Genomic DNA, 20,253 nt, shown 5'->3' on the forward strand with positions numbered 1-20,253 from the left:
GTTGTCATCCGCATGTATAAAAATTTTACCCACTTGATATTCATTAGGAATATATCATGAAATTATTATATGGACTGACACGAACCTAAGGAATTGCAAATTAGCAAACATAATGATAAAATTTGATCATTATTGTGGTTCTTTGAAGTGTTATTCTTAAAACTGTTATTTCATCCATTTAAATATACATAAAGCTATTATTTGCAACATAATCTGCGTGAAAAATTAAAAAAAAAAATAAGCGTAGATCGCTTCTGGATATCTCCTTTTATTTTTATTATATCTATAAAAATCTGTAAAATCCCATTGCAACTGGTTTAACTGTTAAAAAAAAACAATTTTGCATTAAAATTAAATAGTTATTTATTAAAATGAAATTAATTGGTGCATCGTTTTTTATTAAAAGTTTATAAACAATAATCACACAATGAATTCTGTACATACTGAAACAAATTTCAAACAATAATAAATAATTTGCACGGTAATGAAAGTGTGCCCTATTTTTAAAAAGAATAAATTAGTAGTTTAAAAAACTATTTCTAACTGTAACCATATTAAATGCTTGAGCACAAGTGTATAACATAGATGCATGTAATATAATACAAAATACTGTCTTTTTCATACTTGTCAACTACAATGTAACAGTAAGTACAAATATATCACACGATAAGAAAAAGGCAACAGAATTTCACACTGATTGTTCATGACAAGCACCAGTCAATACCGCTACTTTCGAAGTACATTTTTACTTTTAAAGGAAATATGATTAACAATAAGTCAGGTAAATCTTCTAAAAAAATGTTTTAATTTGTGTTGGTAAAATCTATATGATATTTGATACATTCGATTAGAAATAGAATTACAAAAAAACCGTAATAAAAGAAAAGTATGTACATAATATTCTGTTTTACATTCATTAACTGTTACTAAACTACGAAACCGAGATAAATACCACAGAGAGATCCTAAAGCACAGTTTTTAAAAGATTTTCATACCTTGTAACATTTAGTTTTTAATTTCCATTTCTAATCAAATACTTACAAAGTATGACCATTTTGTTATTAACAGTTTTTTTTATTACACAGGTACGATAATTGACACCAATTAATTAAAATAACATTGCTAATATAGACACGTCCTAAATTTCTGCATTATATATTTTTGTACGTCGCATCACAACTCACATACACAGATGATATGTAATGCAGCCAGTATGAAAATGCAATACCCATGATTTAATTACATATGAAAGATCAGTTAAGCTCCAAAATCAAACAAATTCATTTCTTATTTAAATATGTAGCTTAAAGGATCCTTAGTGAATGTAATAGGTATAAAACCGAAAACTAACCAACTACACATATTATTTTCAATTTTTAATATATTTCATAAGCACTGCTAGGAAACAATTCAAACAATATGAAAAAAACAATTTTAATTGCATAACGACATTAGAGAATAACAATCTTTTGATTTAGATATGGAATGTAATTTTTAATTGTTATAAAGCTACATAGTACTTGCTGAAAGTACAGTCTCAGTTACTATAATGTTACTCTAAACAGTCCCAATGTTTGATTTGTAATTGTCGTTAAATAAAAAAAAAAATAACGGAGGGAATTCGATGAAACTTTGAAAATAAATAAGACATTAATATTTAAAAAAAATCCTTGCAAAACTTTAAGGGCATTGGGAGAATAGTTTAAGACATTCATTAGTCAAATTTACATGCATTCTTATAAGAATGCACAATTTCCTGACGTGACAGGGCATTCTAAAGTGATATAACACAGACAATTTAATGAAAATTTGAGGATAAATTCGTTATTAATTTGTAAAGAGAACTATAAATATTCAGAATGATTGGGAACCGCGTTTTTTAATTAAAAAATCACATTTTAAAAAAGCTGGTGTTCACCCATATTCACAAGTGAATGCAAATAAAAAAAAATGTATTAGCAATCAAATTACTAATTAGATATTGTATCTGACGTAGTACGTAGATGGTAAAATGTAATGAATGTGATTAAGATGACCTAATAATTTTTTTAATTTTCTTAAATATTTTTTTATGCATTATAAGGCACCCAATGAAATAAATTATTGTACCGATAGAAACAAGGTTTTCGCTTTAAAGTGTTGTTTAATTAAGTAGTATTTACAACCATGTTTTATTTAATTATAACATTTATGGAATAAAATAGTACGAATAATTTTTAGAAAGTTCAGATCAATTTCTACAGAAAACCCTGGACCAGGTTCAAAAAATTCGAGTATAAAGAATGGTTTGTACTTCCTATTATAAAATAATGGCACTTGCTATTTTTTGATCTTTCCTTAAAAATGCCGTAAAGATGCATATACATCCAAAAATGAAAACGTTGGATGTTTACATAATCCAAATAAAATTTACAATACACACCACTTTCAAAGCAATTGTTTTAATATATTAATATAAGAACAAAAATGTGTTTTTGTGAAGTACTTCTCAAAGAAAACTAATTTATAATACTAATAACTTGTACTATACATTTCATAAATTAATGCTTTTATTGCGCGTAATTTCGATTTACATTTAAAATTAAATACGCTATATAAAAATATAAAAAAGACATCCTCCAAAATTAGAAAAATCAAGAAGATAAGAAAAAAAGTTTACTAAAAATATTATAAATTAAATTCATAAAGTTACTTAATAACTAGATATATAAATTACTCAAAGAGTATAACTTTTAAAAATACTGTAATGAACAAAGTGGAAAATTTTCTGTTTGGAAATAAAAATTAATTATTAGACTAGAATTCTCAAGTTTCATGTAAAATGCGATTTCGGTAGAAGCAAACCTTAAAACTGACAGCACCGCACAACTCATTAATTGAAAAATGACAAATTTTGTTTTAGTCGACACATTTTTATTTTTGTCAATTTTAATATCTGCCTTTGCAGCTTAATTTACTATACTTATAGGAACGTTACGATTTATTTAACAACATAAGTGCTTTATATGTATACAAAATCTTGTAAATAAATCAACATTTACTCTACATAAAGGGCAACTTTTATTATAAAAGTATCAAAAGTAATTAATTAAAAAATTCGGAAAATTTTGAATCTATCGTTCTCATCAATCACGTCTCAGTCTATTTCAGAAACAATATTGTTACTGAAATAATATTCAAAAATCCAAAAACTTCAATTATGTCTAATGCATAAGATAATTCAAAATTATTTAAACAATACACGTTCATTTTATTATTTTGTAATATCATCAATCAATCGTCGTTTAAGTTAAAAAATGTTGCTTGCCTTACCTGTAAAACAAACAGATGATTAGTCACATCAAAACGTAACGTGTCCATAAAGGAACCGTTTTAAACCGTTGCTTATTCGCACGCAATTTTTCCATCAAAGCTGCTCAAAGCAATGGCGAATGCTTGCACTGCACATAACGGATACCGGAAGTCCATCGTGAACACATCCTCAGCTACTCTACCAAATTGCATTACAATGTAGTCAGTATCGCTGTCGTGCACGATCTGAAAATTCTTAACAGATGCCTGTGTGACACGTCCATGAAAGTTCAAGACGTATGACTGCGTGTCGTCATTCCATACAGGAGTTTTGTTATGTAATTCAATGAGATTGTCCATGTTCTTTGCTTTCCAACTCTCGATCAGGCTCTCGCTCTCGTCTTGAGGGTAAATGACGACTCTTTGTTGCTCGAGGGTCATACCAGGCAAAATGACAGTCATTTTTCTGGGACCCTTGAAACCCAACACATTGGTATCATAAATTACAGCTCCTAGCTCTTGTCTAGGTACCACACCATCATCCAAACCATTGATTTTGCGCGGTGAAATACCGTTGTCATATATAGTGAACTGAGTACCCAAGAGATTGGACCTTAATTTACCTTTAAGATAAAAAATGCAATGAATACTTGAAAAACATCAAACGTTTACAATTTATGGTCTTTATAGTTGATAAGAGGATTAAATATGTTACACTAACAAAATTATTGCAATAGCAAATTTAGAGAATCAACAGAAAAGATTAAAATACATAAATATCCTATTAGCACTTCATGTCTATATTTATAATAAACAAGAAAATTGTAATTAAAAATTTCGTAATTTACGGTATTACATAATAATGTTAAAATCAACTGAATTTTCATTTTAATTATTAAAAATTGCACCAGATCTACTAAATAATTGATAATGAAAGAATAAACATAATACTTAATAAATATAAAACAATTTTTGGTGATTACTTCAGTAATTTATTTTAGTTGTCTGATATTTATGATTCAGGAATTATAATTGTGACAAAACATCATATAATTTGACGAATTTTTGTTTACAATGAAATTACTGATACTTAATTAGGTATAACAAATAAAATTAAATTACATATTTCTAAAAATGACCAAATGATTTACTCATGAAATTGCTGTATCTCTGATTCTTCCTTAAAAGTAAAACAAACGTGTGTACTTGAATAAAAAAATATTTCTTTTTATGGCAGAAAAAATACATAATTGGATTGAAACAAAAAAATAATTAATAGATGCCCTTAATTGTTTAATTTAATATCTGTGACTTACCAACAAATGATTCACCACTTCTTGATAAATCAGTAGGATCTGTTGATATCAGGTAATTGCTGGTAGCACTCTTTTTTCTTTTTCTTGCAGCCAACAAGAAAATTTTCTTTCCATAATCCTTTTCAAGGTGTAAAAAGTATGTTGGATATAATCCTCTGTCCATTCCTTTTCTATCTCTTGTAATCCGACATTTATATAAAACTTTCTGAGATGCAGGTTGTAAAACAAATTTTTCTATGTTACCTTCTATATCTCCTTCAACTTCAGGAACCTTAAAAATATACATGTTTCTTATCAAACAGTTTAATAAAATAAAATTTGAATTACTCACTGAATTTATAGGATACTTTGCTTTAGATTTATCTATAATTGGACTAACAGGCACATTTCCATTGTTGTTAGACACTGTCATAGTTACTGGTGAAGATTCTTCATCTTCTATATCTACTAAATCAATTGATGCACTGTTCGCTAAATCATCTATTTGTGAATCTGAAAACATTTATTTGTAATTCAAAATAAAATATTTAATAAAACTAAGACTCTTACCATGCAAATTATCGTTACTGGGTGAAAGTGAAATTGTTTGATCAGGATTATTGTCTCGATATAAGGAATACTGTAAAGGACCATCATAACCTAAGAATTTCAATTATGTTTAAATTAAAACTGTTATTAAAACCTAGTATCTACCAACCATGTAATTCTTTTTTGTCTCCATTAAGTCTTAATTTAGCCGAACTACCTCTGGAGTCTGATGCCTGTATAATTCCTGAATTTTGACGCTTCTGTTTCATTTTCTGTTCCATAATTTGTCGCTGTAATAGAAACGAATTAATAACAATAAGCATTTTTTTAAATATTAAATACCTGTTGTTCTAATTTTTGAACACGTAAATCCATTGTAATATCTCAGAATCTTTTAGAAGTTATATAATAAAACGTTTCTGCACTTAGATACACAACTGACTACTCCACATCACAATCGATTAAATACAAACGAATGTAAACCAAAGGAAACATGCTATTTATTCTTTATAAAAGACATATAAACTAGAAATCAGCAGAAATCATTGATCAATCAATTATTTTCTGCTTTCGTGACCAAAGCATGTTTACGAATTGATGAGTGTTCATGTTATGGGTTGTTATGAGTTTCTCATACGTTTGATACAAATACGACAAACATAAACACAACTGACAATTGAGAATTGACAACGCGTCCGCGTTTTTTATATTGATAAAAAATGATGAAATTTTGCTAATGTATTAAAAGAAAAATAAATAGAACAGAAGTAGTACAACTAAACACTTTAATTATTTAAGTCAGTAATAATCCTCATATAAAGTTTTTTTGTCATAATATAGATATGTTGTATGAGTTGCACTATGTAACCCAAATTACAGTAGTGCTTCAAATCAGTAAAATCAACAAAAATCAGGAGCATTAGGAGCCAATAGAATAAATACAGCATGAAGTTTAAACTGCAGTTTTTTATTATATTTTTACTTTTAAAAAGTTCAACATACGCGAAACCTAATATTCTTTTCTTAGTTGTAGACGATTTACGACCTTCTTTACAAGTTTATGGTGATCAAAACTCATATACACCCAATATAAATAAACTTGCTGCAAAGAGTTACTTATTCACAAAGGCTTATGCTCAGGTCAAAAAGTTGCTTATTTTCTGATTTACAATGTACTTATTATGTGAATATGTTTTTAATAGCAAGCTCTTTGTGCTCCAAGTAGAAACTCATTTTTAACAAGCCGAAGACCAGACTCATTGCATTTATATGACTTTTATAGCTACTGGCGAGACGTCGTGGGCAATTTCACGACAATTCCTCAATTTTTCAAAGAAAATGGCTATCACACTTATTCAATAGGCAAAATGACAAATATTGAAATAATTTATTGATTTATTAAAATACATCTTTTTAGGTAAAGTATTTCACCCTGGAGCATCATCAAATTGGAGTGATGATAGTCCATACAGTTGGAGTAAAAAACCATATCATCCTTCTACTGAAAAATATACAAACGCAAAAGTTTGTGTATCCTCTGATGGAGGCCTGGCTAGGAACCTCATTTGTCCTATAATACTAGAAGAACAGCCTCAAAAAATTCTCCCTGACCAACAATCATTAAACGCAGCTATTAAATATTTGGAAATCCAAAAAAATAATTCTAAGCCTTACTTCTTAGCAGTTGGATTTCACAAACCCCATATACCATTCAAATTTCCAAGTGAATATTTAAGTACGTCACGTTCTAAATACTATTATATTTCTCTACAAATAGTATAATATCTATTGCAGCATTCCATCCATTGAACAAAATAAAATTTCCGAAAAATTCGTTTCAACCACCCTTGTTGCCCAGCGTTGCTTGGAATCCTTGGACGGATTTGCGAAAAAGGGATGATATTAAAAAATTAAATATTTCTTTCCCGTTTGGTAGAATGCCTAAGAATGTCACGTTAAAAATAATTCAAAGTTACCACGCATCTCTTACATATGTCGATCATCTCATCGGTAAACTATTAGAAAAAGTAGATAAAAATACGATAATCGTTTTGTTTGGTGATCATGGTATTTTTAACAGAATTATTTTTGGTAATTGTATTAAAAAAACATACATACGAATGTTTTAGGGTGGTCTATGGGTGAGCATGGTGAATTTGCCAAATATAGTAATTTTGAAGTAGCTGCTAAGGTACCATTGATTATTAGGGTACCAAAACTTAACGAAGGTCACATAATTAGTCATGAACTGGTAGAATTAGTGGATTTATTTCCCACACTCGTACATTTGTCTGGTTTAAGTAGTGGTATGCAAACTTGTCCAAAAGATAAAACAGTAAAACTTTGCACGGAAGGAAAAAGTTTAGTACCACTAATGGTATCACTTGCTCACGGACAGGTAAAGACCCTTACTGCATAAGTGAAAGATTATGGTGTTAGTATTACTTTTATAAAAAATATCAAAATTAAATGTTCTTTAAATCAAGAATTTTCCACAATCAAATATTCATTCATTATACATGTAGAGTTTTCAAAAACTAAAGAAAATGTGAAGCTGTTGTTTTCATTATCGTATTTTCACAAAGAACAAAATCGTTTTTTTACTTAATCACTAATTTTCCCATCGTCACAAAATCTATGATGTAAATTTTAAAGTTTCAATTTTTATCGTACAAAATGATGAAATACAATGCAATTGCCTATTTATTGGCATCATAATATATATGTACATACATTTTGCAAAATTTTGTCATTTATAGGCATATGAAGGAAAAAAGGCAATCTTTTATCAGTACCCTAGACCCGGAACTTTTCCCACACAACATCCAAACAGTGACAAGCCTACATTACATGAAATAAAGATAATGGGATATTCAATCAAAACAAAACAATTTAGATATACTATGTGGACTTATTTTGACAACGAAAAGTTTACTCCAAACTGGAAGAAAGTTTATGCTACCGAACTTTACGATCATTTGTTTGACCCGGAAGAAGAAAATAATTTAGCTGGAAAAGCGAGTCTGTCTAATTTGGAAAATTCATTAAAAACAGCACTCATTAAGGGCTGGAGATATATTTAACTAATTTTTAGGGTTCGGTACATCAAAAGAAAAACTGATAGGATCACTTTTATGTCCGTCCGTTTGTTTGTCTGTATGCCCTTCAAAAATATTATCATCAAAATATTCAATTTTGAGCTAAAGTAACATCATATGGTGTAATTTAGGAAAAAGTCTAAGATCACAAATTTCAAACTTTCAATAGAACCAATCGGTGTATATTATTTGGGTATCATTTAAAAGGAATTGAGTACAAACATATTTTTATCATAATTTTAAGAAAAAAGATATTACAAAAAAATATTCCAATATATATAATTGATGTGGTCTGGCCTTAGAAATTAAAAAGTAAAACAATAATAAACTACAGTATACCTACTTAATTTTTTTTATTTTTGCTACTGATATTCATTCTCTACCGTACATTTACTGATCAATATTTCAATAATTACCCTATATTTATTTAGGTTCCTACTTTGTGAAGGGACCTTGTATTTTACTATTATTTGACAAACTGTCATAAAAGTAATGTTTTTATTTTAGCCATTCAAATAAGTTCAAATAAATCGTAAAACAACAAATAAAAAATGTGTAATGAGCTTTATAATATCTTTTAATGTAAGTTTTATGTTACTACATTACTAATTAATTGATTTGACTCGTATTTTAATATTTTCTTCTAGATAAGAATACATACCAAAAAGCTATCGTTTTTGTTAATCTAAAATGTCAGAAGATCGGAAAAAGATATTACTAAAGAAAGGAACGGGCACAGTCCCCAAAATAAAATATGGCAATAATAGGATAAACCAATACACACATCATCAACGTCCTGTCGTGCCGAATAACTTGGTTAGTATAACCCTTCTATGTCACTATCTTTGTTACAGCTTAACTTGAGTCGCAGAGGTAGGCGTTTTTACGTCTTCATTCATTCTAACAATCATTTAAACTTCCAAAAATAGTTTTCTAAAAATAATACTGCACAGCACAACAGCATTAGAACTTTCTTTTTTTTAGAGTTCAGATTGGTTGCGGCAGGATTTTTCTGGACTGAGTCCTAACTGCACTCATAACATACATTCCTTTAACTCATATTCAATGGAATCATCTCTGGCTGATGATCATAATTATTCTTTACCACAACATAATAGTGACCTACATCAGCTAACTATGACCAGTAAGTACCAATATATATGTTATTATTGTATGTATTTATTAATTGTAAGTGTAACAAATAAATCATTTAATTTTGTACAGGTAATGGTGCACTATTACCTCCAAATATAAGTGAACCTAATTCAAGGAGAGATTCTGTCGCAACTATTCCTAAATGTCAGAATGTCTCCAAATTTCCAGAAAAACAGAAAATTGAGGACAAACTAAATCAGATTAGGGAGTACTTGCGAGTTACTACTTCATTAATGTCTACACTAAAAAATAGTGAAGATCCCCAGGTAATTTTCTGTACGGTTTTAAATGTTACTATTTAACTTTATTACAAAAATTGAAGTGGTGTTGGTTACTTTGATTTTCATAATATTAGGTACCTATCTCCTATCTCTTTTAAGTAATTATATTTTTTTGTGAAGGCTGTAGAGAAAGAAAAGGAACATTTTGATAAAATGGTAAAAGATCTGAAAGACAGCGAAGCAAAATTAATAGCTCTTTTAAACATTTATGAAACTGCTAAAGAAAATCATGAAAAAAATGAACAAGAGGTGATAAATGTGTGCTATTGTGCAATTAACATTAAAGTTTTCTTTTAGTTTCAAAGGGGGATTAATTAATTACCTCATGCATGCAAAAACTACTAACTGCTAAATGTTGTCAATTTAAAGTATCACTAATGCATTACTGCTTGACAGGATAATTCATACGTGGATTTGGCTGTGTCCGACCATGTGCAGAAATTTTCCCAAATTGTAGATGTTTTGTCTTGCTATGGAGACAAATTTATTGCTTATAATACTAACAGAAGGGTGGGTTTTGTGTGGATTGCATAATTAAAATAAAAAAATAATAAATGCTTTATATTAGTTTTTTTACTTGTTTCTTTAATTAAAATAATTTTATGACAATAGGTAATAGAAAATGGGACAGACAACTTTTCAGAGCCGAGTACTTCTGGTTATCAAAGTAACATATCTCAAAGAAATGAAATTGAGGATAAAGTTGAACAGTCTAATCAAAAAATATTGATGCTACAAGAGCAACAAAATGCTCTGATAAATTTAAAAAAGAAGGCTGAGAACCAGTTGTTGGATGCTAAACAAAAGCAAGTTAAATTGTTAAAAGTTCAACAGAAACAGAATGAAGAAAATCGGCTAAGGAATGATAAAATAATACAAGAAAGACTGTTTCTTGAGCAAGCTCAGGTCAATTCTAAAATACCAAAAATATCAGAAAATAATTTTGATGCGACTATTAGAGAATTGGAAGATACATTAAATGGTCTTAAAACTTACCACAACAATGCAGACGTGGACACATTGCAAGAAAGATTAGAAAGTAGTAATCAACTTATTCATATGTTGGGCACCCGTGATGCTCAGCTTAACTCTGAACATTTGGAACTCCAAGAGAAGTTGAATGAATTACAAACGAAAAAGCAACAAATTGATCAACTGGCTAGTGAATTGCAGAATCTCAATGAGGATAATGAAGACGAAGACATTGGCCAGCAAGTTCGAAAAATAGTTACAATGAAACAACAGCTTACTAAACTCAAAGATATGCTTGAAATTGTAAAAAATGCGGAATTGAGACTTGTCGAGGCTCAAAATTGTAACGATACTGATTCCGAATGTCCAGAGAACTTTACTTATGTTGAAAAGAACGATAATATTCGTCAAAATATTCATACTAATCAGCCGAATATAATGTGCGATAACACAATTCGAATTGATAATAATGCTCGGACTGGAGAACAGTATCCCATTGAAAAAGAAAGTAACAAAATCAGTAGTAACATACGAGAACGAGAAAAAATGCTTGCCGAATTGAAAGCAAAGAAGAGGGAATTAGAAGAGATTATTTTCAAACAAAAAGGTAAATCCATTGTTGAATATTATTTTTAAAAAAATACAATATATGTGTACGGAAATACTTTTCGGTATTTTAAAACTGTTATTTGAAGATATTATACTGTATATTTTTAGGTTTGCTTCAAAATAATTAAACTTATTAAAAATAAAATGCTGATGATTAAATGATGTAATACAAAAGTTAACCTTTAACTTAATTTGCATAACCGATTTGTAAAATTCAATATTTTTTGTTAATTTCAGATCGCACATTAATTAATAATGATATATGCAGTGAGTCTTCTATAAACAAATCAGAAATGAGTGGCTTTGAGGGTGCTCCTTCTGGGTACTCGTTACCACCATCTGTTAATCGGCAGAACAGAAGATCGTCGTTTTATTCTAGGTAACTGAAAATGATTTTAAACAATCTTCATTTACTTATGTGATTATTCTGATTAGTAGTGACGAATTTCCCGAAGATGTGAATGAATACTCTGAAATTAAGACCGAGCCTCGTACTCATAGTCGTCTTTCGAAACAGAGAGAGGAAGAAATCGGTTTGTCGATAAATCCAGTTGTTGATTATTCTGCTCGTTTTCAACCAGCTGCTTCGCGAAGTTCTGAATGTAGATCTAATGCCACAACTTCAGTTGCTGCATCATTCAACAGGCATCAAGATCGTTCAACAAGTATAAACGACTCTCAGAGCAAAAACGAAGTAAGTATACACTTAGCATTCAGCTTTAAAAAAAATTGAAACAATTTACGTCAAAAAAAATTCTTACGTTTTCTCTGTGTTTAATTTAATGTTTACAGTAGTTTAAAAAAATGTTTTGGTACTTTTCCGAAGTTATAATAATTGTAGTAATAAAGATTTGATATTATTTTTTAGATTCAGAAACAACTAGAAACTATTCAAGGAATGTGCCAGTCTTTAATTGAACAACAGCACAATAACACAACGGGAAGCAATCGAAACAATCATACCCCTTCGCCACTTTATGCCGAACCTAGACGATATACGTCCCCAGGCACCCGTGAGAGTAGTGTATTGAATGTAGTGAACCCAGTCACAGAAATTCCCGGATTTCCTGCTGGTATGAATGGTCACTGTTATGGCCTTAATAACGACGTCTCCAACAACAACCAAAATCTGTTGGCTGCAAACACTTTGCAACTTCAAGCGTTTTTATTAAACACGCTTAATCAATGCTGTCAAATGCTATGGTTCCAGCAGAGAGAGATTGCTTCACTCAGACACACAATAACATTGGTAAGTTTTTTTTAAACATTTATTAAAATAAGAAAAGCGTTCTTTATTTTTTCCCCTACAGATGCAAGATCGCATGATACCGGGGGGTGCTGCGTTAGATCAAACTTTCCGCGGGCTCTCCGATTCGTCAACTGGTTTGCCACCATTTATTAATTCGGCTCCGCCTTCTACCTCAATTTTCCGTTCACCACTCCACAATCCCCCTAATCCGAAAGTCAACCATCAACCTCAACCAGTGGCTGCAGCATGTTCGATGCCTAACCTTAACCAGTCTTACATATCACCTCAAACGCAGGTGCATACGCATCAACCACAAAACAACGAATTGCCATATGAAAATCGTAACAGTGTGCGTATGCTTGAAACCACCAACTTCAATAACATGCAGAACAATCAAATTGAGCAGTCTATTACTAATAATCATCCTAGTAACATATCCGGCTTGCACAATATTAACACCGCGATCAATCATCACCAACAGCAGCCTTTACCCGGACAAGTGTGGAACGGACAAGCGCTTAATAATCAGGTAGCCCCCGGCAATCGGGCCAACAACTACTGGGATAATTTCCGTAGGTAGGTGTTTTTCTTCTATTTTAAATCTATATTATTTTTTTTTGTTAATGCTGTTTTATTTTCTATTTTATTTAATAGTTGATCCAAAACATTTGTATTTAAATGCGCTAAATTTATTTAAATTATTTGATAGTTTTCTTGAGAATAATTACAAAAAACCCAGAATCGATTTTCGTATATTGAAATATTAAATTTGCAAAAATATGTTAAAAAAATAAATATAAAGATATAAAGAAAATAATCAACAATGCAGACGTGGACACNGGAGAGAAATAAATATGATACAGCATTAGCTAGTAAGTAAGTAGTTGTATGTATTTGCGTTTTAAGCTTGCTATGTTTGAACAAATTTTATTATTTTTTTTTCTTAAATTGTTTTTAACATCGTTTCATCTAAGATTTTTTTAAAACAATAATATAGTGGATGCGTGTTGTATTGATGCATTGGTTTAATTTAAAAGTATTGGTTGCATTCTGTAAAAAAGATGTAACATTGCAAGGGCGATGCTTTTGGCATTTTTATATATCTTTCCAGTTACTCTCGCCAGAATCTTTTGTCAACCTCAAAGAGTAATGAGGGCGTTCAAAATGTTTCGGGAATGCCAGAAAGATCGAACAGGACACATCAAGAACGATCACATTCCCAATGCACTAACTACACGCTTCCAAAATCTAACGCTGCTCAAAACGAGTCCTCCAACCTAATTGCTGAAAATCATATCCGCCAAGTCCATTCCAATAAACCCTCATCTAATTCTGTCACTTCAAACCCTGGAAAATCACCTTCGCTAATTCCACCGGATGTTCTGAACGTTACTCATGTAGCCGATGAGGAAACAGCAAACTGCACGTGTTCGTCTTCATCTTCGAATCCAAACTTTTCAAATAGCAGCAACGGAAGCCGAAAGTTCAAATTTCGTTTACCTTCGGATTCAAATGAACCCCCCGAAGAAGATCGAAAGTTCAATTATTATTTGCTACAAGAACAAAACCAGGCCGCAACAATTAGAAAACCCAACTTTCGTGTATATCGTCAAGATGAGGATATCAGAAGCAAGCGATCATTTGAACGCCGGGTGTCTGCCGTCTCTAACACTTCAGACGAGTCCGTCAAAGAATTGCCATCTCATAGAAACAGGAACGAGTGGAACGAAGGCGAGGACAGCAGCAACAGTTCTCCGAAGTATAAGGATAAGAAATATGTATACACAGTTAAAAGTACTACATTTTTATTTTACGTAATTTTAGATCGAAACTTTTCGAACAGTTGCGAGATAGTGTTTACAAGGAAGTAGCGAATCTAATATCCGCCAACGAAACGAGACCACACTTTCTTATACAGCTTTTTAGAGATTTGCAGCTAGTGAATTCAGATCCGCTTCGTCATAGGACATTACATTCTATCCAGACAATGATTACCAACCCAATGGGTTATTCAGACACAATTAAGGCAGTTAGTTCTCAGGTAAAGTGTTAATAATAACAACAAATATGTTAACATCTAAAAAAATAAACTAATATGAGTTTCAAAATAATTTTTATTGACCACAATTTTATAGTAATTATAATTCATCTACTTGATGAAGTTACTGTGTGGTAAAACGATCGCAAAAAGCACGTATAGTAATTAGAATTTTGGTAAAGTTAAATGTAAATACTTTATTAGACTTCAGTTAATCAAGTTGCAACACAAGAAAGAAATACTCAAGTAAAACAGGAATTTTTTTGTTTGGATAATGGTACTGGTTGGCCCCAATCTCCCGCATCATCTTCCCAAACAAGCTCTAACATGGTTTGATAGAGTAATTTAATATCAACATTTTTGTGTGATTTAAGATTGTTATTATAGGACATTGAAACAGCCAACGATCCAGATGTAAACAATGTAAATAACATAATCAGAATTGTAGCCCCCTTTCTAAAAAGACACCATGAAGATATTTTCCAAGAAGAACTTCTAGAAATGCTAAAAGCGCTCTTGATAAAGGCTATGCCTTTTGGTGAAATATTCGCTAATACAAATATCCAGGAAAGCACTTTCCATAAACATTTCGCAGCCATTATAACAGAGGCATTGTATAAATTCCAAGGAAAAAGGTTTGTTAGTTACACGCAACATGCATGGTTCTAGATTTTATTAGTATTTTTATGAATAGGGTGCAAGAAATCCGGAAAGAGCTTATTCGAACCATAACAGAAGTCTTGCTGGGAGAATTTTCCTTTATTCATTTAGTGCAGGAAAATATTCCAGAAACTCGAGAATCTACCATGATTCAGCCAAATTCAGTACAGCTAGCCACCAGTACCGATGAAAATGTCCTTTTAATTAAACTTGATACTGCGGGTGACCAAAGTAATAATGGAATTATCGGCGATGAAGCGATAACGCCGCAAATACAAAACGGTGATCTTGCTGAGGCCGATCAGAGTCATATCGGGATTGAAGAAGAGGGAGCAGTCGGCGGAATTGGGTTCGTGGAAGATGTGGGTAACGAAGAAATAGTAAGTTATTGAACATTTTTACTATTTAGTCGATCATGAAAAAAATATATAAACTTCAATTTTCTATTTTAACCTTCATATATCTCTGATTGATTAAAACTAAATTTTGTTTTTATTTAATAGTTTACAATTAAGAAATTAATTATAAAAATAAAACAGTTATTTATTTACATGTAAACCAGTACAAATTCCTGTATCATATTTTGACGATAAATTAATTCTGTTGGTAGAAACTTCTAATTTCTTCGAAAAATAGTTTCAGGGCTCTTCGTTCATTTAGGAAGATATTTGTTTGCAGTAATTCTTATAAACAACCATAGTGCCTTTTTCTTAAAAGTGTGGTTGCTAATTTTTTCAATGTACACGTTTATTTCTTCTAATAGCGGTTTAGAAATGGTAATAATGAAAACATAAAAAAGTTATAATTTATAGTCGATCTTTGTGCGCATCAATTTAAATTAAACTAAACCAAATTATTTCTCATTTTCGTTGCACTATATGTAGGGTAGTCGAGAGAAATTATTTCACATGCAAAATATATTCTTTCAGAATATAATTATTTGTATTTTAATGATAAAAAATTTGATTTTTTTAAAGTTTAGATTGGAACTTTACATTTTCACCTTTTCGGCGGCCTTGATTATATCATGCTTAAATTTTATATTAAAATTGAGCTGTTATTCGACAGTTGTTTATAACTCGATTTTATTTTTAGGTAGTGCAAGATGATTCAGTTACAGTAAAATTAGAATATCCGGTTAGTACGGAGGTAATTACTTTTAAAATATGTTCCCATAAATTAATACAACAATCGGCTGCTACTTGCCAAGCTTTTAGGGGGTAATTTGCTCTTTTACTTTTTATTCCACTGTGTGTGTAGGTTGAAGCAGATCTAGAGGAACAGGGTCTGGATCAAGTTCCTACCCGATTAACGACTAGCTCACGTCCCCATTCTGGAACCCCGAGTCGTGGAAAGAAGAAACGGAAAAGGTAAAGACTTAATCGAAATAAAATGAAAAGGATTTGTTCATCTCTGTATTATTTTTAAGTTCTTTGAATAGTTTCCTAGATGTGTATGTTTGAGCGTTTGTTGAAATGACAATTTTGAAATAAATAATGTTTCTGGATTTACCTCTCATTGTATAATAATCAAGAATTGAAAGTTTTAAAATGCAGGTTTATGTTAATCAGAATAAACAATTATACGCGTTTTAGGTAGACAAGTTGAAATAATATAGGATTTTAATTTTAGTAAATATCAGTATAAGTATAACTTTTTTATAACCGATATAAACTTAAATCCCCGCAGTAAACGAAATAATAATAAACTAAGTGTCAATGTAATTATTTCTTTCAAATTTTTGATTGTCTGAGTGAATTCAGAATCGTCAAAACTATTGCTGGATTTTTTTTTTGGTATTTAGAGAAGGAGAGAAATAAATCTTTTATCATTCGAAAGATACTTATTGTGCCATAAATATGAAGAAAATAAAAATTGTATATGTATGTTGCAGTTAAAGTAGATAAAAAAGTAAAGAAAATAGTAAAGAAAGGTATTGAATTAGTGGTGTAACTAATTTATTTTCATTTTGAATCACTTTCACACCACCTCTTAACCAAACAACTCAATTACTAATTAATTTGAGAAAATTAGTATCCTTTCAATAATTATGCTACACATGCATGTATAGTGTAGAGTGTACTTACATTAGTACGAATATATAAATGTATAAATATACATATTATCGTTAACATAAAAGAAATTCTACGAACCCACCTACGTCTGTATACAGTAGTGGCGAGATGTTAACCGAATACAGAGATGTTCTATTAAAGCAATCACCAAGGGCTGGCGTCATTTTTTAAAAAAATTCGTGCAAATAACTTCGACCATCTTTTTATATAAATAATAAAGTAATAGTCTAATAAACTCATTTTAAATTTTTTAGCGGGTACTTATTACGTTTTATTCAAAAGATTTTGAGAGTTCAGTTAGGTTAAGACAGTTTTTAGACAAGCAAGTGATATTTTCTGATTTGCAATGTAAAAAGAAAAAATGCCGACAAAGAGATGTGTAATTTCTTTTTGGTCCGTATTGTGCCTCACCTGTATATAAATTTAATATACTCTCAACCTAAAGGAAAATGCGACGGTTGTAGATATTGTATTCCATTCTTGTTTCGTTAACCGACTTATGTTGCCTATTCCTAGATATTCTTTACGCATGTTCGTATATCACTTCACGCAAATTTAGACAAATATACTAATGCATTATACTTATTTATAGATACAAAATGTCCTTCAGCATTTGATAAATTCATTGTATCGTAAATAGTACTTTTCCCCCTGTCGCATTAGCGTTCACTATATCAAATAATAAGCAGGATACTTTCATACATTTGAATTTACTTACAAAACAGCAGAAAGCGCAAATAGCATAATTCAATTTATTAAATTTACTGTCTACAGTACGTCCCAAGTAAGTATATCACAAGAGATATTTTTGATTCTGACATCAATGGAACGTGCGTAGTACTAATTTTAAGTTAATTTTAAATAGTAGTTATGGGGAACATCGAAAATGCGCAGAAAAGTGCACATGCCTGTATACTTTATGTAATGAACATAAATGTTTTGTTTTACATGAAAACGGACGAAACATTTTTGTTTTTAACTTATGTACCTTTAGTAATATTTGTATCAAAACCAGTTTTAACTACAAGTGTGTGTGTGTAATATATGAAAGTAATGGTAAAATGTTACCGTTTACAATGAATTACCATATTATATTTATTTTGAAATCATATTTTAATATTTATATATTTTGCATGTACCTATATTAATATAGAAAAATGCTATTTAGCTCATATCGAACATAGTCGGTATTGGGGCCAACTTCGTATTGATGGGCATGTGCCAAAGCTACAGGGTAGCTTTCGAAAGAACCACAATATTTACGTTAACTGGTATACACATACATACTGGGAGAGAAAAAGAGAGGAAGTAGCAAGGTAATATATGGGTACGCATTTATACATATACAAAATATATATGTATGTAGAATTGCTTTCCATCTGTTTTCCGTTTGTTACAAAAACCGGGCGTTAAAAAATTGTTTATTTACAATATTAAAAAAGATAAATACAAACTTTAATATAAAACTTAAATATAGTGATGACGAAGGGTTAAATGACTTCATCAACTGAATATACTAAAACGTAAACTACCTATACCACTATACTGTTAATTTTTCACTTATCCAGTGATAGGAACTACATCCATGAATTTCCCTCAATAAATCTTCTAATAATCCATTATGTGGCGTTCCTTCCGTTGCTGATTTTTTTTCGGTATTCCGTCTTTTTTCTTTGTTAAACAATTTGTCTATGAAAAAGTAGTTTAAGAATAATGCTAACAATAATAAAAAGAATAAATTTAAATCGGTCATAATTCTATTACTTTTATTAAAGGTAACTTTTTTATACAAATTTATTTTAGATTAACAATTAAACTATATAAATCAATAAATTGTTTATAGAGTGAAATGTTAAATACATTGTACTGGAGCAAGTTTAATAGACTTAGTACAATAAACAATTTGACTTAAAAAAAACAGACTTATATATAATGTCCCGTAAGGCAACGGGGTAAATCCGGAATATTATGGGTTGGTTTACTTAAATGAACATGACAATTGGGTGTAGGTACTGTAGGACAAAGAACTTCGTTTTCTAAAATATTCGGTAAGTAGTACTACACCCAAAACAAATTAATAAAGCAAACTTACCATTTTCGCGCCACTTTTTAAATTCGGGATATTCCGTTTCGTAATCGTAGCCCCAGCAGCGCTTTCTTTTCAATTTGTCGCGATTATCCATTGTTTCCTTTTGTTGTTGACAATTTTCTTCGACCGGTATAAAATTGTTGAATTGTATATCAGAGTCTGACATTTGGACCTCCATACTTTGCTCACAATTGATTCCGTTCTGTATGTGTTTTTCCACAACCGGCTGATAACCGTAATAACCATTTGAAGATATGTTCGTTATACTTCTGAGTTCGTTTCTATTTGAAATGACGCTTGTATCATCTTCCTCCATGATGGGTAAAAAGAAGTTTAATGAATCCTTCATGATTATCGTGATCACGAAAATTTGGCAAAAGTATTGCTGAAAATGTGACAACGACTCTTCACACCAAGACGCCGAGTAACTGACAACGATTGCTAAATAAATTCCATTTACCTGCTGCTTGCTAGGCGCAAAGTCGGACCGGTCAGATTCGCGCGTTTGAATTCACGTGACCAAGGAACAACGTTGCCAGGTATATTTTGTGTACATTTTATGAATACTAAATATCAAATATAGAATTAACATTCGGTATTTTGCGTATTTGATTGTAAAACTTCTAATTAGTTTTCATTATAGAGGTATACTTTGTTTTATATTAAATAGGTTGTATACCGAAAATATAATACTGTTGTGGCGTTTTGGCCTGCATACCTAAAGATATGTATATGTTATACAGCAAACATAATATTTTTACCCAGAGATTCGTTTTCTACTTTAATTTTGTATATTTAAAACGTGCTGCTCATTTATACAATGAAGTACACAATAAATATTAAAATAAGAAATGATACTTTACAAAAGTATGCTTTGACAACATTGAACTCG

General features: G+C 30.5%; 4 protein-coding genes across 10 annotated transcripts; 2 read left to right on the forward strand and 2 right to left on the reverse strand.

Moving 5' to 3' along the window:
• Positions 1-2,123: 2,123 nt before the first annotated feature.
• LOC108738007 (protein king tubby) lies at positions 2,124-5,753 on the reverse strand. The gene is made up of 6 exons (XM_018471217.2): positions 5,478-5,753; positions 5,305-5,425; positions 5,157-5,246; positions 4,939-5,099; positions 4,608-4,878; positions 2,124-3,914 (listed from the first exon to the last, which is right to left on the reverse strand). The coding sequence occupies exons 1-6, from the start codon at positions 5,508-5,510 to the stop codon at positions 3,385-3,387; spliced, it is 1,206 nt and encodes a 401-aa protein (XP_018326719.1). The 5' UTR covers positions 5,511-5,753; the 3' UTR covers positions 2,124-3,384.
• A 223-nt stretch (positions 5,754-5,976) lies between these two features.
• LOC108738006 (iduronate 2-sulfatase) lies at positions 5,977-8,656 on the forward strand. Of its 2 annotated transcripts, none has more exons than XM_025974276.1 (6): positions 5,977-6,275; positions 6,338-6,497; positions 6,553-6,870; positions 6,930-7,202; positions 7,265-7,533; positions 7,895-8,656. In XM_025974276.1, exons 1-6 carry the CDS (start codon positions 6,081-6,083, stop codon positions 8,216-8,218), a joined length of 1,539 nt encoding a protein of 512 aa, XP_025830061.1. In that variant the 5' UTR covers positions 5,977-6,080; the 3' UTR covers positions 8,219-8,656. The 2 variants fall into 2 exon arrangements, with proteins under 2 accessions (XP_025830061.1, XP_025830062.1); XM_025974277.1 differs by having other exon boundaries at positions 6,930-7,145.
• A 68-nt stretch (positions 8,657-8,724) lies between these two features.
• LOC108737981 (pericentriolar material 1 protein) lies at positions 8,725-16,708 on the forward strand. 4 transcript variants are annotated; one of them, XM_025974274.1, is made up of 17 exons: positions 8,725-8,815; positions 8,881-9,049; positions 9,218-9,377; positions 9,458-9,654; positions 10,066-10,179; positions 10,282-11,248; positions 11,488-11,629; positions 11,686-11,944; positions 12,119-12,499; positions 12,561-13,075; positions 13,611-14,258; positions 14,324-14,540; positions 14,742-14,867; positions 14,925-15,172; positions 15,232-15,577; positions 16,293-16,346; positions 16,458-16,708. In XM_025974274.1, the coding sequence occupies exons 2-17, from the start codon at positions 8,924-8,926 to the stop codon at positions 16,569-16,571; spliced, it is 4,614 nt and encodes a 1,537-aa protein (XP_025830059.1). In that variant the 5' UTR covers positions 8,725-8,815; positions 8,881-8,923; the 3' UTR covers positions 16,572-16,708. The 4 variants fall into 4 exon arrangements, with proteins under 4 accessions (XP_025830059.1, XP_025830057.1, XP_025830058.1 ...); XM_025974272.1 differs by lacking the exon at positions 10,066-10,179 and adding an exon at positions 9,790-9,918 and having other exon boundaries at positions 8,726-8,815; XM_025974273.1 differs by lacking the exon at positions 10,066-10,179 and adding an exon at positions 9,790-9,918 and having other exon boundaries at positions 8,726-8,815; positions 11,689-11,944.
• A 1,972-nt stretch (positions 16,709-18,680) lies between these two features.
• LOC108737996 lies at positions 18,681-19,886 on the reverse strand. 3 transcript variants are annotated; one of them, XM_018471199.2, is made up of 2 exons: positions 19,365-19,886; positions 18,681-18,961 (listed from the first exon to the last, which is right to left on the reverse strand). In XM_018471199.2, exons 1-2 carry the CDS (start codon positions 19,708-19,710, stop codon positions 18,813-18,815), a joined length of 495 nt encoding a protein of 164 aa, XP_018326701.1. In that variant the 5' UTR covers positions 19,711-19,886; the 3' UTR covers positions 18,681-18,812. The 3 variants fall into 3 exon arrangements, with proteins under 3 accessions (XP_018326701.1, XP_018326703.1, XP_018326702.1); XM_018471201.2 differs by lacking the exon at positions 18,681-18,961 and adding an exon at positions 19,027-19,284 and having other exon boundaries at positions 19,365-19,885; XM_018471200.2 differs by lacking the exon at positions 18,681-18,961 and adding an exon at positions 19,033-19,308 and having other exon boundaries at positions 19,365-19,879.
• Between the last annotated feature and the right edge of the window lie 367 nt (positions 19,887-20,253).

This window comes from Agrilus planipennis, unplaced genomic scaffold (assembly GCF_000699045.2).
Source record: "Agrilus planipennis isolate EAB-ADULT unplaced genomic scaffold, Apla_2.0 scaffold109, whole genome shotgun sequence".
Classification (NCBI taxonomy): domain Eukaryota; kingdom Metazoa; phylum Arthropoda; class Insecta; order Coleoptera; family Buprestidae; genus Agrilus; species Agrilus planipennis.

Bases quoted from the DNA above. Each gene is read 5' to 3' on its own strand.
- LOC108738007 (XM_018471217.2), bottom strand. From the start codon at position 5,510: ATGGATTTACGTGTTCAAAAATTAGAACAACAG. The intron at 5,247-5,304 runs GTTGGTAGATAC...TGAAATTCTTAG, and splicing joins AGACAAAAAAGAATTACATG to GTTATGATGGTCCTTTACAG. The intron at 4,879-4,938 runs GTGAGTAATTCA...TATATTTTTAAG, and splicing joins CAAAGTATCCTATAAATTCA to GTTCCTGAAGTTGAAGGAGA.
- LOC108737981 (XM_025974272.1), top strand. From the start codon at position 8,924: ATGTCAGAAGATCGGAAAAAGATATTACTAAAGAAAGGAACGGGCACA. The intron at 13,076-13,610 runs GTAGGTGTTTTT...ATATCTTTCCAG, and splicing joins TACTGGGATAATTTCCGTAG to TTACTCTCGCCAGAATCTTT. The intron at 15,578-16,292 runs GTAAGTTATTGA...TTTTATTTTTAG, and splicing joins ATGTGGGTAACGAAGAAATA to GTAGTGCAAGATGATTCAGT.
- LOC108737996 (XM_018471199.2), bottom strand. From the start codon at position 19,710: ATGAAGGATTCATTAAACTTCTTTTTACCCATCATGGAGGAAGATGAT. The intron at 18,962-19,364 runs GTAAGTTTGCTT...ACTTTTTCATAG, and splicing joins TAAAAAGTGGCGCGAAAATG to ACAAATTGTTTAACAAAGAA.
- LOC108738006 (XM_025974276.1), top strand. From the start codon at position 6,081: ATGAAGTTTAAACTGCAGTTTTTTATTATATTTTTACTTTTAAAAAGT. The intron at 6,871-6,929 runs GTACGTCACGTT...TATCTATTGCAG, and splicing joins ATTTCCAAGTGAATATTTAA to CATTCCATCCATTGAACAAA. The intron at 7,534-7,894 runs GTAAAGACCCTT...TGTCATTTATAG, and splicing joins TATCACTTGCTCACGGACAG to GCATATGAAGGAAAAAAGGC.